Source organism: Dysidea avara, chromosome 3 (assembly GCF_963678975.1).
Source record: "Dysidea avara chromosome 3, odDysAvar1.4, whole genome shotgun sequence".
NCBI classification, from domain to species: domain Eukaryota; kingdom Metazoa; phylum Porifera; class Demospongiae; order Dictyoceratida; family Dysideidae; genus Dysidea; species Dysidea avara.
In genome coordinates this window covers 7,366,789-7,384,251 of record NC_089274.1, presented here as the reverse complement: position 1 = coordinate 7,384,251, position 17,463 = coordinate 7,366,789, and the positions used below count along the sequence as shown (strand labels likewise).

Here is a 17,463-nt window from a genome sequence, read left to right as displayed (position 1 = left end):
CATTATTTATTGATCACTACTTACAATTAAATACTCTAATAGAGCAGTCAACCACTAACAGATACATAGCTCCTTTTAAAAGCCGTAGCTAATAATTTATCTTACAAACACAGCTAAACTGCTATAACAGACCTTCAAATATTCCAGGGGAGTATGGCCCCAGACCCCAGAATGGCATCCACACCTGTTTATTATTCAAACATCACTGTGCAGTTTCATTTCCAAAGTTACCCTATCCCTGGCTTAAGAGTATGGGGATAAGGAAAGCAGTGCTTCCTTTGGTTTCTCTAAGTTGCTTATGCAGTGTACAGAAAGTTTAATCTTGACTTGTTTGTCCTTAAACTTGCAAGGACCATGACAATTTCAGCATAATAAGTGTACTGTACTATAATTATGTGAGATAATGATTTAGAAACCTATCATACTGGAAAGTAAGCATTTTAAAAGTACATGGATTAATAGTACTGCATGTTGCATGGTGAATCATAAGCTTTGACTCAACCACATGCCAGGACACTTCAGTCTGTTTTCTGCGCTGCTTTACAAGTAGCTCCTGTAGATTTGTTTGCTGAGCATACATCTTTCTTGAACCCTGAGTTGCCTTGCACGCTGTCTATTCATGTGGCACTCTATCAGTTCATCTAAAGTTATATGGTGGTAAAATAGCATTCTATGTTGTCATAACAGGGTGGACCAACTCCAGCAGGTTGTAATCAAATTACAGCACTATCCATGAGTCCATAAGAGGTCTCTTATTATGGACTCTTGATGACATGCAGTAGCTGAATGTACTAGAATGCTATTTTACCACCATATAACTTTAGATGAACTGATAGAGTGCCACATGAATAGACAGCGTGCAAGGCAACTCAGAGTTCAAGAAAGATGTATGCTCAGCAAACAAATCTACAGGAGCTACTTGTAAATCAGCGCAGAAAACAGACTGAAGTGTCCTGGCATGTGGTTGAGTCAAAGCTTATGATTCACCATGCAACATGCAGTACTATTAAACACTATGACCTATTCTAAAGTGACAGTGGCTCTGTGGTTTAATATGTCACAGTCATGCAGATATGTATACCCAATTATTTAAAATATGTTACAACAAGGTTTGCAGACCGATGCAAAGCAAATGCATGAAATGTGTGGTGAATCTCTCGCCTATAGCAAGCTTTGCTTTATCCAGGTACTTTCTGCACTAGCATTTTAAATGTTATTGTCCAGAGAAGCCAAGTTACAGGGCATGCTTCTTCTGACTCTTGACTTCAAGAGCTAGAATTACAACTTGACTGCAGCTTGGGACACTGCTTGAAGGTTCTTAGTTTACTAATTTGTTAAGCTGCTTTACTGTAGTTGTGCCCAGTTATACTGATAGTAAAATGTCAGTAACTTTAAGTATATGGAACATAATTGTTTTACTAAGTTTTAAACTCTCAGTAAACATCAGTGAATGCAGGTTTACTGAAAAGCTACTAAAATTCCAAACAATTAACTGTTCCATATACTGGGGATATACCACTCTAGTAAACTAAGAAACTTCAAGCAGTGGGAGTATTCCTTTACAAATACAGAATTCCTATTACTCCCTTATATGATTGGTCATGAGCAATTACTTTCTGATTATTTTCAAAGCACGGTATGCCATTGTTTCAGACCATTTGCTGCTCTACCATCAGATGTACCTCAGCAGTAAGTACACTTGGCCTTTCTGCACCCTCTCTTGCCTTGTAATTGTTCCAGTTGATAGGTGGTATATTTCTTCATAAATTTCCGTATTCCCACACAAGTAACCTTCATCTAACAGTAACTTTGCGATATAGTGGCAAGATTGTTTCCTGCAAAGAAGTGCTCCAAGATTCTCTGATGGGCATGCAATCATGAGAAAGTTCAACTCCTAGATGCTACAGCTTTCATTTTTGAATACAATTTGTCAGTTTAAAAACTGTAGTACATACAAGAACAACGCTGCATGTGAGCAGGTCAACTTAATGCTTACAAATGGTTATAACTCTAGAACAGTGTAAGCTATGGACCTTATGAATGCATCACTGTAGCATGTTGTTATCCAACAGTGTCTTAGAACCCTAACTATTAAAGCAGCCAGTAGCTATATAGGTTTTTGGAGCAAACATTTGAAGTAATTATGAGATCAAAAAGCTGAAGTTACTTTTGTGTTGGTGTATTTATGGCTACCAAGTAAGTATAGAGTGATATACAGTATAGTAGTACTGTATATTAGGGATCATGGAGGTTCTAAAATATCATCCAAAACCAATACCTTCCCAGTGCTTTGACAGTATTAGTTAGGTATAACCATGCCTTCAGTACAATCCTAAATGTTTCCAATAGATTGCTGTAATTTTTTTATTCAATAGAATTTTTCACTGAGTAACTGGATACCTACTTGATGCCTTCAGACAAGCGCAACTCAACGGCTAAGGCCATGGGCTTGTTTCATTGTTTAACGTTACTTTAGCCCAACAGGTGCCTTTTGGCATACCACAGTATGTACAATACACGCATCATGGACTTCCCATTTCACTTTCAAGTCAGCAATTGATAGTTGTGGCATTAATGCTGGCACCATTTTATCTTTTGATGTGGTATACATGGGTTCACCAGTCATAATAATGTAGTATTAGGAAAAATTAGAAATTTTAAGTTCACATAGAAAAAAGTGAGGAAACAAGGGAGGCTGCCTACACCTGCAGATATACTAGTGGACATGTAATCCCCTAATTCACTCATATATAGGCATAGACCTAAGTAGGGATTAAATGTCTACTAGTATATCTGCAAGTGTAGGCGACATACTTTGTTTCCCTATTTTTTCTATGATCCCTAATTGACTTTAAAAATTCCTAATTTTCCTTGTTGTATACATATCAATTTGTGCTACTGTATTATATATCTTTCTGAGGAAACCATAAATTGAAACAAATAATCTGATTAGTAAATGTTTAATTTATCTGTTCTACACTTTCCTCTTCTTCATCTTGCTTTAGTGGTACTGGGTCAGACTTCTTCTTGCTTCGATTGCACAAGGTAACACCAAAAAATATCCAAGCACAGAAGGAAAACACAATAGATGAAACTCTGACACCAGTTGTCATACTGAATAACCTAAGAGTCAGATTATGATTGTCGTATACATAACACTTTCCCCTGTCCCCACACTGTTCTTGCCAGTACATACAAGATGAGTCAAACACTGCACCAACCACAATAGGACCAGGAATGTTTCCTATAACTCTCATTAACACTGACTGCAGTCCTAATGCTAATGTTCTCTGCTCATCTGAAATACACCTGCAGAAAGATACAAAAATATTAAATTGGTACACATTTAAGGCTTGACTTAAGTCAGCAAAAAACAGAAAGTAGGCAATTATAGCTGTGAAAGTTAAACTTTAGAGGTGTTTTAGAGTTAACATCAAGTCATTAACTAGTTTCATGTTAGCTTTATTTTCCCTATGATAACTGTTTCAAAGAGCGGAACAGAAGTCAATAAAAACTTGGCCTTAGGACAGTATCTTACTCATGGTGGGACATACAACAAATTAAACAATATTAAACAGTGATGCACCATTATCATGCAATTTATATGTACTTCAATTTTTAATTTTTTTAAAAAAAATTGAAGTAGTGATCCAAGTGATTAAAAGTAGTTGTAACATGGAAATATGGGAAAATCCTTACATTGGCATGGGAGAATCTTTTATAATGTTTACAGTTTCAAGAGAATAACTTTCAGTGTTGATGACTAAGCACTTAATCTACGCCAGCTATGATAGTTTATCAATTCACAGGCTTTCAATGTAAACCATTGTTGACTGCTCTATTAGAGTATTTTAATATCACTACTTTATCAGGGGTATTTTGAATGACAGGATGACTTTTATCCAGCGCAGGTCTTTTTTTCTGTTTCTGCTTCCCATATTTCTATAATTCTACTTACCCCAATGGTTTTGTACTGGAACAAGCATGTTTTCATGCTGTAAACATGTTTGAGTGGCTAAATTGTCCATACTGAATATATGGGATATTTTAAAAGCACCATAACTGTCAATGTTGTAAAGTGTCATAACTGTCATACGTCACTTGCCCTCGGTCAAATCAAAGAACTTTTTGATAAAATGTTAATTTAAAGAGTTAGCTTTGCAGCACTACTAAATGTTTGGGCAGTTGACCCATAAAACAAGAATTATGAACTAAAAACAAGGCGCAAACTGACTAAAGTGTGATTATATTGCTACTCTACATTTCAACAAGCATACTGAAAATAAAGGTACACAAATACAAACTAAACCAAATCAGCCAAGCTGCAAAAAAGTGTAGTCATAAAAAAGCAGCCTAGTTATTAAAGGGTGATGGCTAAGAATGGCTGTGCATGTGTATTAACTTCTAAAACCTGTTGACTTTAACATATACCACTGCTTCAGTTGGTTGCTATCCTTTATTGTATCTTAGTCAGTTCTTCAACTCCATTTTTTGCAGCTTGGCTGTTCTATTATTTCAATTAGACAGCGACACAAACCTTATAACAATAACAGTAGTAGGAATTTGAATTATAGTGACTGCTGTTAGCATTAATCCAAAAGTGATCAGAAAGGGGAAAAGCATCTTACAGTGTTCATTACAATATCCTTCTTTTGCACGAGCTATGGCACCTGAACTGCATGTGCAATTTTCAAATCTCGGTTCCTATATATATACATATATTACAAATAAACACATGATTCATGTTATATGTAAATGTCAGTATGGTTTAAACGGACAATGTAAATCTGTGATTATTTCAGGGGCTGATGACATAATGTACATAAATCACAGTAATAATTGTAATCCTAGGAAAATCAATTATCATACAAAAATGGTGTCTCTATATAGAAGTCAGCACAAATATCGTCACTCTAATAAAAAGAGGAGTTGAAATCTGAACACATGTGAGCCTCACCAAGCTAGTGTCTACAAATTCAAGAACAGCATGCTGAGTGTTCAGATACAGCATCAAGATAACTGGTATGTATTTGCTGCAAACAAAATTCACTGGTTTCAAAGCTTATGTTGTCCACAAAAATATAACAGATAAAATTTATTGAGAACACAATTTTTGAACAAAAATTTCCTGATTTACAGTACGTATATTAGTAGTCATATTTCTATTTACTTACATCTCTGTTGCCATGTAAATAGTACTTATCACAACCAGCTCGGCAGGGAGAGAAATAGGTGATCCCATCAGAACACACTGGTTCAAATATAGTTGATTTACAGTCACAGTGACTGTTGCAAGTAGCATTAAGGGTCTGATCATCAAATAGTGTACTATATAGATCACAGAAATTGAAGTACGTACACAATACATTCTATTACCTGTTGGGATAAGGAACTGTCACACCAGCTATGTTGTGTGTTGGACATCTCAGAAAGAACGAACCCAAGAAAACAGCCGATATTAGGTTAATCATTGCAAAGTTCAAAGTCAGTTTCCTGATAGTTGGTTTCTTGAAGTGTACTAGCAGAGCACCTACACATTTATACATCTATAAAACTTATACATCCTTACACAAACAGTTTACCAATCATTATTCCAGCTACAGTAGTTGTGATACCAGTTGCTCCAGCAGCTAAACTCCCTGACGATGCACTCAGCTCAAACAGTGCTTCCATATACTTGGCAAAAAATGCTAAAAATCCAGTAGCTATGAATATCATAAGAGCATGTGATATTATGACAAATAAATACGTTATATTGCTCAGTAAAATAAGTATCTGCTGTGGAAGTTCCTTAATGCTAAATTGAACACTGAAATCTCCTTTCCTTAATCCTTCTTTCTTTGCTTGCTTTAGTCTTTCTTGCTGTATAAAATCAGTGTCAGAAAACTTCTTAGGAAAAAGAAAGAAAGGAATACTTATCAGCAAAGACACAACTCCAAACAGGATCATTGCTATCCACCAAGCACCAACCCAACCTGGGTCTGATTCTACAAGTGTAGTCTTTTTCCATGGGTCAACATAAACCTTTAGTAGAATTCCTCCAATTATAAATCCCACAGGTGGTCCTAGCACTGCCATTGTGAAGAAGACACCAAGAAAGATGGAGACATATTTAGGATGAGTGATGTCATCGATGAAAGATGTTCCCACTGTAAACACTGGAGCACCTCCAATTCCGATCAAAATCATTGCAAAAACAAACATAAAATAGATGTGGTCTGATTTATTATCACAATCTGGAGAAAAGTCATTCTTGTCTCTACATGCTTCAAGTGACAGATTGGCGTTTTTTCCAATATCATAAGTATCAGTAATAAATTGTGGACTAGCAAACAATAGTGTTCCAATTCCTAGGAAAAGTGCACCAGCTCCCAACCACCTGGGCTTGTGGCTCTCTGTAGCAAAGTAACTGATGAAAATCACTGTCACCACTCCAGTAAATTCGAAGGTACTTGATATCATTCCAAGTTGTATGCTAGAAAATTTATAACGTGTTTCCAGTGATGATAACACAGATGGTACCAATCCTGTAAAACATGAAGAACAGCATTGAAACTACATCAAGCAAAATCACAGCTACAGTGAATTAGATGACAGTTACAAGCATTTAAAAATTAAAGTAATACATTTATAATGTTATTGTGGACTCTTGGCTTTACTGAATACATTTACCTGCAGGTAAAAATCCCTGGAAAACAATTTGATGTTGTGCTACTTCTAAAATCCAGGGGCCATAATCAACAAACAAACCTAGCTGGAATTGATTAACAGTGTACTAAACTAATATGCTTTGCTTTGTTGCCACATGATCATTGTAATTTGTATTTTGTAATTGTTGTAATTCTGTAATTATGTTGCTAAGCACTGCTAAGGAGGCATAACTCGAACAAACCACCTTAACCCACTAATAGTGCATAGAAATATGTTTATAGTTTGTCTATAACATTTTCTTACACAAAGGCAAAGCCTTAATTTATTTTTGTCAGGTATGTATGGGTACACCCCTTTTTCAATTTGCTATACCTGGTAGCCTAGGAGGCCAGCTGCGTTGTTTTTTGGCTGTTTGACATCAGTAGAGCCCATTGGGTAAAGCCTTTACCGTGTCCTTATAAACTCACTTCACCTATATTTCAGACTGGCACGTATTAACCAAGTTTACCTGCCTGGAAGTTTAATACAGGCTCTATATGGCCTGTTTTTAGTGAACAAGAATAAGAATAAATTATGGAAAAAGATCATTACAATATCGGGGAAATTTGATATGGAATTGCCTGTATGCTACAGTATATGATACTATGACTGTTAGACAATTTAAATCCTTATTTTGTGCTTTGCAATTGCTTTGTTTTGTTGTAACTTGTAATGCGTATTCTTGTGTGTGTGTGTGTGTGCGTGTGTGTGTATGTGTGTGTGTGTGTGTGTATGTGTGTGTGTGTGTGTGCATGCATGTGTGTGTGAATTGTATGATAATGTCACAGGGCACAGCTGAAGAACAGTTGATGCTGTTTTCCCTGTATAAATAATTTTATTAAAAAGTTTTTCTCATGTGGGTGCAGAAAGACAAACAAATGTACATACATATATACACATACATACGCACATACAAACACACACTTTCAGGAAACAATTTTAGTAAACCAGGTGACCAGTTGTGGGCACGTGTCATCCTTTGTGTCCCATTCATCTTTGCTGATAGCGAAAAGTGTTGATTTGGCGATAGCATGTGATGGCTTCCCTTTGTAACAGAAAATGTCACTATTTTTCTTAGTAGCTACTCAGAGGTGCTTTGAACAGTTCTTGATTCATAATGCTGTGTAATGGGTTGAACATAGCTGACAATGAAGCATAATGGATACTTCACTTTTCAGATGTTTTCAGATGATAATTGAATTTCTTTCTTTTGATGCAGTGTGCATGGGTCACCAGTCAGTCAGTCACAATAATCTATTTTACAAAAAAGTTAAAAAACAAGTACACAAGGAATTCTTAACTAGAGTAAGGACCATAGCACATCAATAAAAAGTACTGAAACAAGGTGGAGTAGTGCATGATATTAAATTACAGTAAAACAATAAGAAGTGTTATACCCCTACTGTGCATGGTATCTTGAGCACAACAGGAACACAGCACTTCTTATTGTTTTACTGTGATTTAATACCGTGCACTACTCCACCTTGTTTCAGTACTATTTATCGATGTGCTATGGTCCCTACTCTAGTTGAAAATTCTGTGATGCACCAATGCAGATACTTTTTTTTTATCAGGATTGATCTTTTTTGGTGGTATTGTACTTCCATTAGCTATACTTTGATTGACTGATACCAAACTGACGCTACGTATGTATGACATCATTTGATTGCTTTTTAAGATACATCTTGTGTAATGAGTTGAATGGGACCATTGCAGATCACAGAAGAGCTTATATATATATATATATATCAAGACACACGGTAGTGTGTTGTGCGGCCCAAGAAGCTGGCGTGTAACACCCGTGAATATACTGACAGGAAGAAAGAAAATGCAATTTTCGCACCTCCGTAGCTCTGTGCTTCCTTGATGAAACAAGACGATTGTTGCTGTGGACATGCCCTCCAACTGCAGCACTCCACATTCCAAATTTGAGCAAAATCGCTTCACGCGTTCCCGAGATATGCGACTTCAAAAATTGGCTCAGTTTCTTCATTTTTTGTTGTTGTTTTTTTCTTCTTATTTTTCTTTTTCTTGTTGCACACTTACAAAAACTGCTATAAAACGCGAACACCACATCCGATTGCCTTGAAATTTGGCACACAGAAGGGGGATATAAAGGCGCATCTCGGTACCAACTTTGGCTGGAATACGATAAACAGGCAAAGAGTTATGAGCGATTATTCACGAAAAATAACACCAATATGTTGTCACGCCTACAGGGCAAACCGCGTATGGGAAGAAGCTGAAAATCGGTGGGTGAATAGGTTAACTATTGAACCTCAAACCTTTTGTGGTTTGAAAGAAATCGAGCTAAAAAACAGGAAGATACAACGAAAAAACCAACAGTGTGTAACAATTATGCAATCGAGATTAGCTAATAAAAAAAACGACTGCTTGCCATGCCTACCAGATAAACCGCTTGGGGTAATGCTTTGAAAATCGTTGTACAGATGGAGTAATCATCTTAGAAAGGCTCATCAATGGTGTAGAAGGTCAGACTTAAAGCCACAGAGTTATAACACGAAATCCAACTTGGTGCAGCAAGTGCGAGATCGAGATACTCTAATAGAGCAGTCATCCTAATAGAGCAGTCACCCTGAAGAGAATTCAAGAGATCAGCTAGAAACAAGAAACCTGTATAGAGATCAGCTACACACAAGTCACCCTGTAGAGAGATTAGCTAGAAGAAATTACCTTGTAGGGAGTTCATGCAACTATGGAAAGAGATAGTTCAGCTAGAAGAAATCACCTTGTAGAGTTCAGCTACAAAGAAACCACCATGTAGAGAGTTCAGCTACAAACAAATCGCCCTGTGGAGAGATCAATAGAAGAAGTTACCTTGCAGAGAGTTCAGCTACAAAGAAACCATCATTTAGAGAGTTCAGCTACAAACAAATCTCCCTGTAGAGAGCTTAGCTAGAAGAAGTTACCTTGTAGAGAGTTCAGCTACAAAGAAACCATCATGTAGAGAGTTCAGCTACAAACAAATCTCCCTGTAGAGAGATCAACTAGAAGAAGTTACCATGTAGAGAGTTCAGCTTCAAACAAATCACCCTGTAGAAAGATCAGCTAGAAGAAGTCACCTTGTAGAGAGTTCAGTTACAAAGAAACCATCATGTAGAGAGTTTAGCTACAAACAAATCTCCCTGTAGAGAGATCAGCTAGAAGAAGTTACCTTGTAGAGAGTTCAGCTTCAAACAAATCACCCTGTAGAAAGATCAGCTAGAAGAGGTCACCTTGTAGAGAGTTCAGTTACAAAGAAACCACTATGTAGAGAGCTCAGCTACAAACTAGTGACCTTGTGGAGACATCAGCTAGAAGAAGTTACCTTGTAGAGAATTCAGCTACAAAGAAACCATTCTTTAAAGAGCTCAGCTGCAAACAAATCACCTGTACAGAATTCAGCTACAAACAAATCACCCTGTAGAAAGATCAGCTAGAAAAAGTTACCTTGTAGAGAGTTCAGTTACAAAGAAACCACCATGTAGAGAATTCAGCTACAAACTAGTGACCCTGTTAAGACATCAGCTGGAAGAAGTTACCTTGTAGAGAGTTCAGCTACAAAGAAACCGTTATTTAAAGAGCTCAGCTGCAAACAAATCACCTATACAGAATTCAGCTACAAATAAATCACCATGTAGAGAGATCAGCTAGAAGAAGTTAACTTGTAGAGAGTTCAGCTACAAAGAAACCATCATTTAGAGAGTTCAGCTTCAAACAAATCACCTGTAGAGAGTTCAGCTACAAACAAATCTCCCTGTAGAGAGATCAGCCAGAAGAAGTTACCTTGTAGAGAGTTCAGCTACAAACATGCAAATCACCCTGTAGAAAGATCAGCTAGAAGAAGTCACCTTGTAGAAAGTTCAGTTACAAAGAAACCACTATGTAGAGAGTTCAGCTACAAACTAGTGACCTTGTAGAGACATCAGCTAGAAAAGTTACCTTGTAGAGAGTTCAGCTACAAAGAAACCAATCTGTAAAGAGCTCAGCTGAAAACAAATCACCTGTACAGAATTCAGCTACAAACAAATCACCCTGTAGAGAGGTCAGCTAGAAGAAATTACCTTGTAGATAGTTCAGCTACAAACAAATCACCCTGTAGAAAGATCAGTTAGAAGAAGTTACCTTGTAGAAAGTTCAGCTACAAAGAAACCATTTTGTAAAGAGCTCAGCTGCAAACAAATCACCTGAACAGAAGTCAGCTACGAACAAATCACCATGTAGAGAGATCAGCTAGAAGAAGTTACCTTGTAGATAGCTCAGCTACAAACAGATCTCCCTGTAGAGAGATCAGCTAGAAGAAATTACCTTGTAGAGAGTTCAGCTACAAACAAATCACCCTGTAGAAAGATCAGTTAGAAGAAGTTACCTTGTAGAGAGTTCAGCTACAAAGAAACCATTTTGTAAAGAGCTCAGCTACAAACAAATCACCTGTACAGAAGTCAGCTACGAACAAATCACCCTGTAGAGAGATCAGCTAGAAGAAGTTACCTTGTAGATAGTTCAGCTACAAACAGATCTCCCTGTAGAGAGATCAGCTAGAAGAAATTACCTTGTAGAGAGTTCAGCTACAAAGAAATCACCATGTAGAGAGTTCAGCTACAAACAAATCACCCTGTAGAGAGATCAGTTAGAAGAAGTTACCTTGTAGATAGTTCAGCTACAAACAGATCTCCCTGTAGAGAGATCAGCTAGAAGAGATTACCTTGTAGAGAGTTCAGCTACAAAGAAATTACCTTGTAGAGAGTTCAGCTACAAACAAATCACCCTGTAGAAAGATCAGTTAGAAGAAGTTACCTTGGAGAGAGTTCAGCTACAAAGAAACCATTCTGTAAAGAGCTCAGCTGCAAACAAATCACCTGTACAGAATTCAGCTACAAACAAACCACCCTGTAGAGAGATCAGCTAGAAGAAGTTACCTTGTAGATCGTTCAGCTACAAACAAATCACTCTGTAGAGAGATCAGCTAGAAGAAGTTACCTTGTAGAGAGTTCAGCTACAAAGAAACCACCATGTAGAGAGTTCAGCTGCAAAGAAATCACCCTGTATAAAATTCTGCCACAAACAAATTGCCCTGTAGAAAGATCAGTTAGAAGAAGTTACCTTGTAGAGAGTTCAGCTACAAAGAAACCATTCTGTAAAGAGCTCAGCTGCAAACAAATCGCCTGTACAGAATTCAGCTACAAACAAATCACCTTGTAGAGAGATCAGCTAGAAGAAGTTACCTTGTAGATCGTTCAGCTACAAACAATTCACCCTGTAGAGAGAATATCTAGAAGAAGTCACCTTGTAGAGTATTCAGTTACAAAGAAACCACCATGGAGATTTCTGTAATCAATATATGTATTATATATTATATAATTTGTACATTTATTGATAAAATATTTAAAGTACATCTACTTCATCTTTTCTTCTTCCTGTGGTAAAAAAAAAGATAGGTTAAAAAAGTCCCAAAGCCGGCTATAGGCCGGCTTTGGGGTATACAAATACAAAAAGAAATGAAATCTAATCCAAAACAGCCAAGCTGTAAAAAAAGTGTGCGGCCCTCAAAAAGGCTATATGGTGAAAAAAGATGTGAAATCCAAGGTGGCGGCCAAGAAATGGCTGTGATGGTAGGTTAATGGTAAAAATTTTAATAATGACAATTCAGGTGAATTTTGTGCCAAGACCAAGCGGCACAAAAATTCATCTGAATTGTCGTTATTAAAATTTTTACCATTAACCTACCATCACAGCCATTTCTTGGCCGCCACCTTGGATTTCACATCTTTTTTCACCATATAGCCTTTTTGAGGGCCGCACACTTTTTTTACAGCTTGGCTGTTTTGGATTAGATATATATACAGTGGAACCTGTCTATAATGGTCACCTTGGGACCAGATATATCTGGCCTTTATATACAGGTGGCTGTTATAGAGAAAACCTGTACAAGGTGGTCAGCAGCATTTTAGTGGCTATGGCGGTTATAAATGAGTGATTATTATTAAGAGGCTCACGCCCGCAACCACAATGCAGTAATATTTTAGTACAGAAAGGACAAGGTGCAGGTGAGCTTGTTATGAATGTTGGTTATAGCTATTGAATACGTTTAAGCAATGAAGCCTGATAAATTATATAGTATTCATTGAAAGGCAGGAAGCGTGATAATTGTGCATTAATTGAAACGGTGCCGTGGTGCCAGACAGTTGGCTTAACAAGCCACCATAAAAGGTAGCGACCGCTATATGAAGGAGAAAGTTATGTATACAGTGATTCATAGGCGAATTCTTGGTTGGCGGTTATACACGTTAGACAGGTGACCGCTTAATGCAGACAACAATGCATACATTTGTATGGGAAAATATTTGGGACCTCGACATGGCCGTTATGCAGAGGTGACCGCTTAATCCAGGTGACCGTAACACAGGTTCCACTGTATATTTAACCATAAACATGATTACAGCAATAAAGTCATATATAAGTGATGGTTGATTCTCATGATGGATGGCATCAAAACCAACAAGTATTATAGTAACACACAGTTAAAACTATTTAGGAATTATTGGGTGTTTTTGTAAATATGTAAGACTGGGTGTCTTTTTTAAACCTTGGATATAGTCCACTGTACATATTTTAGTGGAATAGTACAGTACCCCCCAGAGGTAATGTTACAATCCCTCGTGAGTGCTCAAATCCACGCTACAACTCGACATGATGCACGACTGGAATATATCATGTGCGAAGGCATGTGGTTACTGGAGTAGCCACCTGAGAGAGCTTGCGTATCATGGCTACACGTGGTGAGCTAGTTAGCACACACATGCCAAAGAAATCGCGGGTCGAAAATTGGCTACATGAGTGTCAACTGCTCGCGAGTATAACATTACCTCTGGGTGCCATGTATGTGATGCTCTGCCTGAGGGGTGTGACTATTGTTCTAGGATATCATGAAAGAAGGCATGTTTGTATGAACAATGTTGGTAGGCATGAGCAATTCAGACTACAAATCAATGCAGATTGAAGCCACTGATTGAAGAAAGAAACTTAACAAGATACCAAGGTAGCTACCCACTACTGTACGTTGCATGCAGTATTCTGCCTTTGAAATGCAAAAAGGCACTTCTCAAAAGCAAATGATGATTCTTGGAAAAAGAATTTGGCACATAGCTCCAGTTATTTAGACTGTAGTGCTGACATTGAGTAAGTCAGATATTCAAAAGAAAAATCTGTACTTTTGCAGATAAACAGTCATTCTTAAAATATGTATAGGTATTCAGTTTTTGTAAATAGTATCCTTTATGGAATCCCTTGTAACATTTTGTCTATATCCCGCCATGCCTCTTTTACTGTTGTATAGTTTTCCCTTTGTTCTAATTTAAGTATTATATAGTTTATGCGTTGTGTATTTGTTTTTGTATTGTAGCTATGTACTTCATTTGTGTCCCTTGTTTTTTGTACTTGTGTGTTTGTAGGTTGTACCCCTATAGTCTCATGTGCCAGACAGGGTGGCAAATAAACCGTCTGGTCACTGTTGCACACATTCCATGACCATTGCTGGAATGTTGGCAGAGCCGATCGGGACTCTATTATTTATTTATAACTATGATAAAACAAACACCAATTATTCAAATTCTTACTGTACTAAAGGACTAAGTCTAGATTACCAAATATTTTTACAAAAGTTTAACAACACCATGGGCTTGGGATCTTTGTTCCCCTAGTCACTTAAAAGCATTGGGTAAGAAAGGAATATGGTTCACTACAGATTTGTGAAATGGCAGAATTGTTGAGGAAGACCTTCAACAATTCAAATACATCACCAAGACATTACCAGTACAATGTTCACCTCAGTCTGCTCACAGAGGTGACTGGCATGATTATTACATAATCCTTGGCACAAAAGAATACTGTCATGTAATCTAAAAGCATTCCAGTGTGCTCACGGAAAGTGTGAAATAGTGACCTTGCTGCCCCCACACAAACTGTCTGGAATACGAGACTAGTATCCCTGTAGACGTTGTTGCCTTCTGTGCTTACCTTACCCTTTGGTAAAAATTAAAATTAGTATAATTACCAATCTTTGTCAATTTCAAGGGCTCAGAGTTGCACAGAAAACTGGACCTGTAACCATTGTACTAACTACTAACTGATCTAAAGTCGATCATGAACAATTAGTCACTGATTGAGTTACATAGATTAATTCAAATACTTTGCATCCAGGGGGCAGAGCATAGATTATTACAAATATTCCACATGGTAGGATATGTGCTGCACAATCAATGTATGTATTATGCACCTATCAACGTTCAGCCCCTAGCCCCCAGTACGGGCTAAGGGATTTGACAATCTACAAGAGCAAAAGCCCCACTACTGGGGCATAGCCAGTTGTCTAATCCCATAATGATCCCCCACTAATCCCCACCACAATTTACTATAGTCTCGAACCCAGACTACAAAATTTACTAGTGATTCACCACACAGGTGCAAGCACGTGTGGGTTGTACCCTGTACTCATATAAAGCTGGGAGTCAAAAGCCTCACTACTGGGAGCAAATTTGTTTGTAAATCCCCTATAATCTCCTGTACTGGGGGTACACCCAGTGTAGGTAGATCTGTGACCGTGGTCAAGACTTTGACCGCGGTTGCAGATCTCCCTACAGCACGTATCTACGTGACACCCCCTTGGTCTGCCTACAGTAAGTGCCTGTGTGTCACCCCCTTGGGTAGTCTGGCGCCGCCCGCCCCTTCACAAAAAGTAAGGGTCTGGGAAATACAAATACCTAATCATTTCAAAAGGAATTCAATTAGACAGCGCATGTAATGCTTGTTACGTCAGATGATTGCACTTCAATTCGAACAAAAGCATTGTGTTGCCAAGGCGATTTCTGTGTGAACGTCATTGGCATGCACTAATTGGCTAGCGCCGAATCTGGGCGCCAGAAATGATTTAGTATCTGTATTTCACCAGACCCTTACTTTATGCGAAGGGGCGGGCGGCGCCAGACTACCCCTTGGGGTGGTATTGGCGGTTGATAGGTGCATTAGTCACATGTACACACACACAATACATTACCAGTTACGATGCTTGCTTCTACCAAGCAGTAGATATTTAGCATAACCATAATGCAGATCGGTTTTGCAAACATCTGCAAACATCGTGGTCGATAGCCAAAAATTCCACAGCTTGTCTCAGCGTCTTTGGTAGATAAGAAGGGTACCACTTCGCTATCCTCTCTTTCTTCGTCCTCCATAGCAGTAGAGTCCACTAGCAGATAACTTCTTCTTAGGAAGCACACTAGAAAGTTCCCGAGCGTTCCCGAGAGCGTTCCCTCAAATGTTCCAATTAAAGCATACGTACGTAGTGATTCCGGAATTCCGTAAATTTTGTATTTAAGAATTTAGTAAGCCCACGTGAATTTATAATTTTATTTATTTATAAAAAATAAAATAGAAGGGAACTGGAGTCATTAGATGTATTATACCAGTGAAGACTGAACACATTGGTAGCTAACCCATGTTCCGCTTCAAATAACAAGTCACTTGAGTAAAACAAAAAAACTAATTCACATCACTCATGCCGCTGATGTATAGCCATGTTAACAGAAAGATTTTATTGATGTGATTGGGTGTGGTGATATTGGCAAGCAAGCAAAAAGACTGGTATGCATGTACTTGGGGTGTAGCTGCATAATTATACAGCCAGCTGTTGAGTTACATTAAATCTATTTACTCACACATCTTCAGTTTTGGCAACTGACTTTTGTTTACTAAGCTATTTATTTTTCCAATAGTATAAGCAAACAATTATCGACACACTTATTTCTGTGGAACGTAGCTACATCTTCCTTCAAACATTCCTCAGACATAGACACATATGGGTGAACTAATCACTGGACTGGACATGGACTGGAACACTGCATGGACTGGACTACTGCTAGGCTAAGGGCTTTCAGGGAAACTTCAGCCCACTACTAAATGATGAATAGCTAGCTATAGAGCAATGCCAAGAGTTAATAATAGTAAGGAGGACTCTTGGCAATACAATAAGCAGAAACCAACTTCTATCAATTTCATAACTAAAAACAAAAAAAATGTCATGTAGTCCAGAGTTCCAGTCCAGTAGTCCAGTCCAGTGATTAGTTATACCTGTCATGCAGGAACTTTTTTTGGCAAGGATATTCCAAGTCATTAGCTGCCTCCTTTGACCAGTAACAGCTAAAAAAGTATGAAGTAGAAGTAACCAATTACTGTAACTAAATTACCAGAACTCACAGATGCTTGCATGTTTCAGTTACCAGAACAGCATTTAACCACTGACCAAAATGTTACTCCTATAGCCATCAAAAAATTTGATTAAAATCCTATGAAATTATGAGTACCTATAACCAACATCCATGTAAATTTCACTTGCAAAATATAAGAGATATGATATCAGTTTTTGAAAAATGTACACATAAATTGTTTGCTAACTAAGCACACAACAGTTTTTTAAAAGTTTTTGCTTCCCTAGCATTTGAGATGTTTCTGAGAAGTCAAGCTGAATCTACTTATCCTGTGTCGGTAGTGCATGTTCCTTCCACGACTTCAAGAGCTAGAAATACAGCTTGGCTTTACAAATACAGAATGCCTATTACTCCATTCTCCATTATGATTGGTCTTCCCTTCTAACTGATTGATTTTCAAAGTGAATTAAGCAATTATTTTCTAACAATGTCAAGTATAAATGTGAGCTCCATTTACAGACTAATAGTTCAGTCTAAATTTGGAGGTTCTATTAAATTAGAAAGACCTGCA

General features: G+C 37.7%; 1 protein-coding gene across 1 annotated transcript; it reads right to left on the bottom strand.

The window, feature by feature from the left end:
- Positions 1-2,885: 2,885 nt before the first annotated feature.
- LOC136249168 (solute carrier organic anion transporter family member 4C1-like) lies at positions 2,886-16,034 on the bottom strand. The gene is made up of 6 exons (XM_066041119.1): positions 15,743-16,034; positions 5,583-6,527; positions 5,377-5,530; positions 5,175-5,328; positions 4,538-4,704; positions 2,886-3,309 (listed from the first exon to the last, which is right to left on the bottom strand). The coding sequence occupies exons 1-6, from the start codon at positions 15,918-15,920 to the stop codon at positions 2,961-2,963; spliced, it is 1,947 nt and encodes a 648-aa protein (XP_065897191.1). The 5' UTR covers positions 15,921-16,034; the 3' UTR covers positions 2,886-2,960.
- Positions 16,035-17,463: the final 1,429 nt, after the last annotated feature.

Bases quoted from the DNA above. Each gene is read 5' to 3' on its own strand.
- LOC136249168 (XM_066041119.1), bottom strand. From the start codon at position 15,920: ATGGAGGACGAAGAAAGAGAGGATAGCGAAGTGGTACCCTTCTTATCT. The intron at 5,531-5,582 runs GTAAACTGTTTG...ATAAATGTGTAG, and splicing joins TGTAGCTGGAATAATGATTG to GTGCTCTGCTAGTACACTTC. The intron at 5,329-5,376 runs GTAATAGAATGT...TGATCTATATAG, and splicing joins ACAGTTCCTTATCCCAACAG to TACACTATTTGATGATCAGA.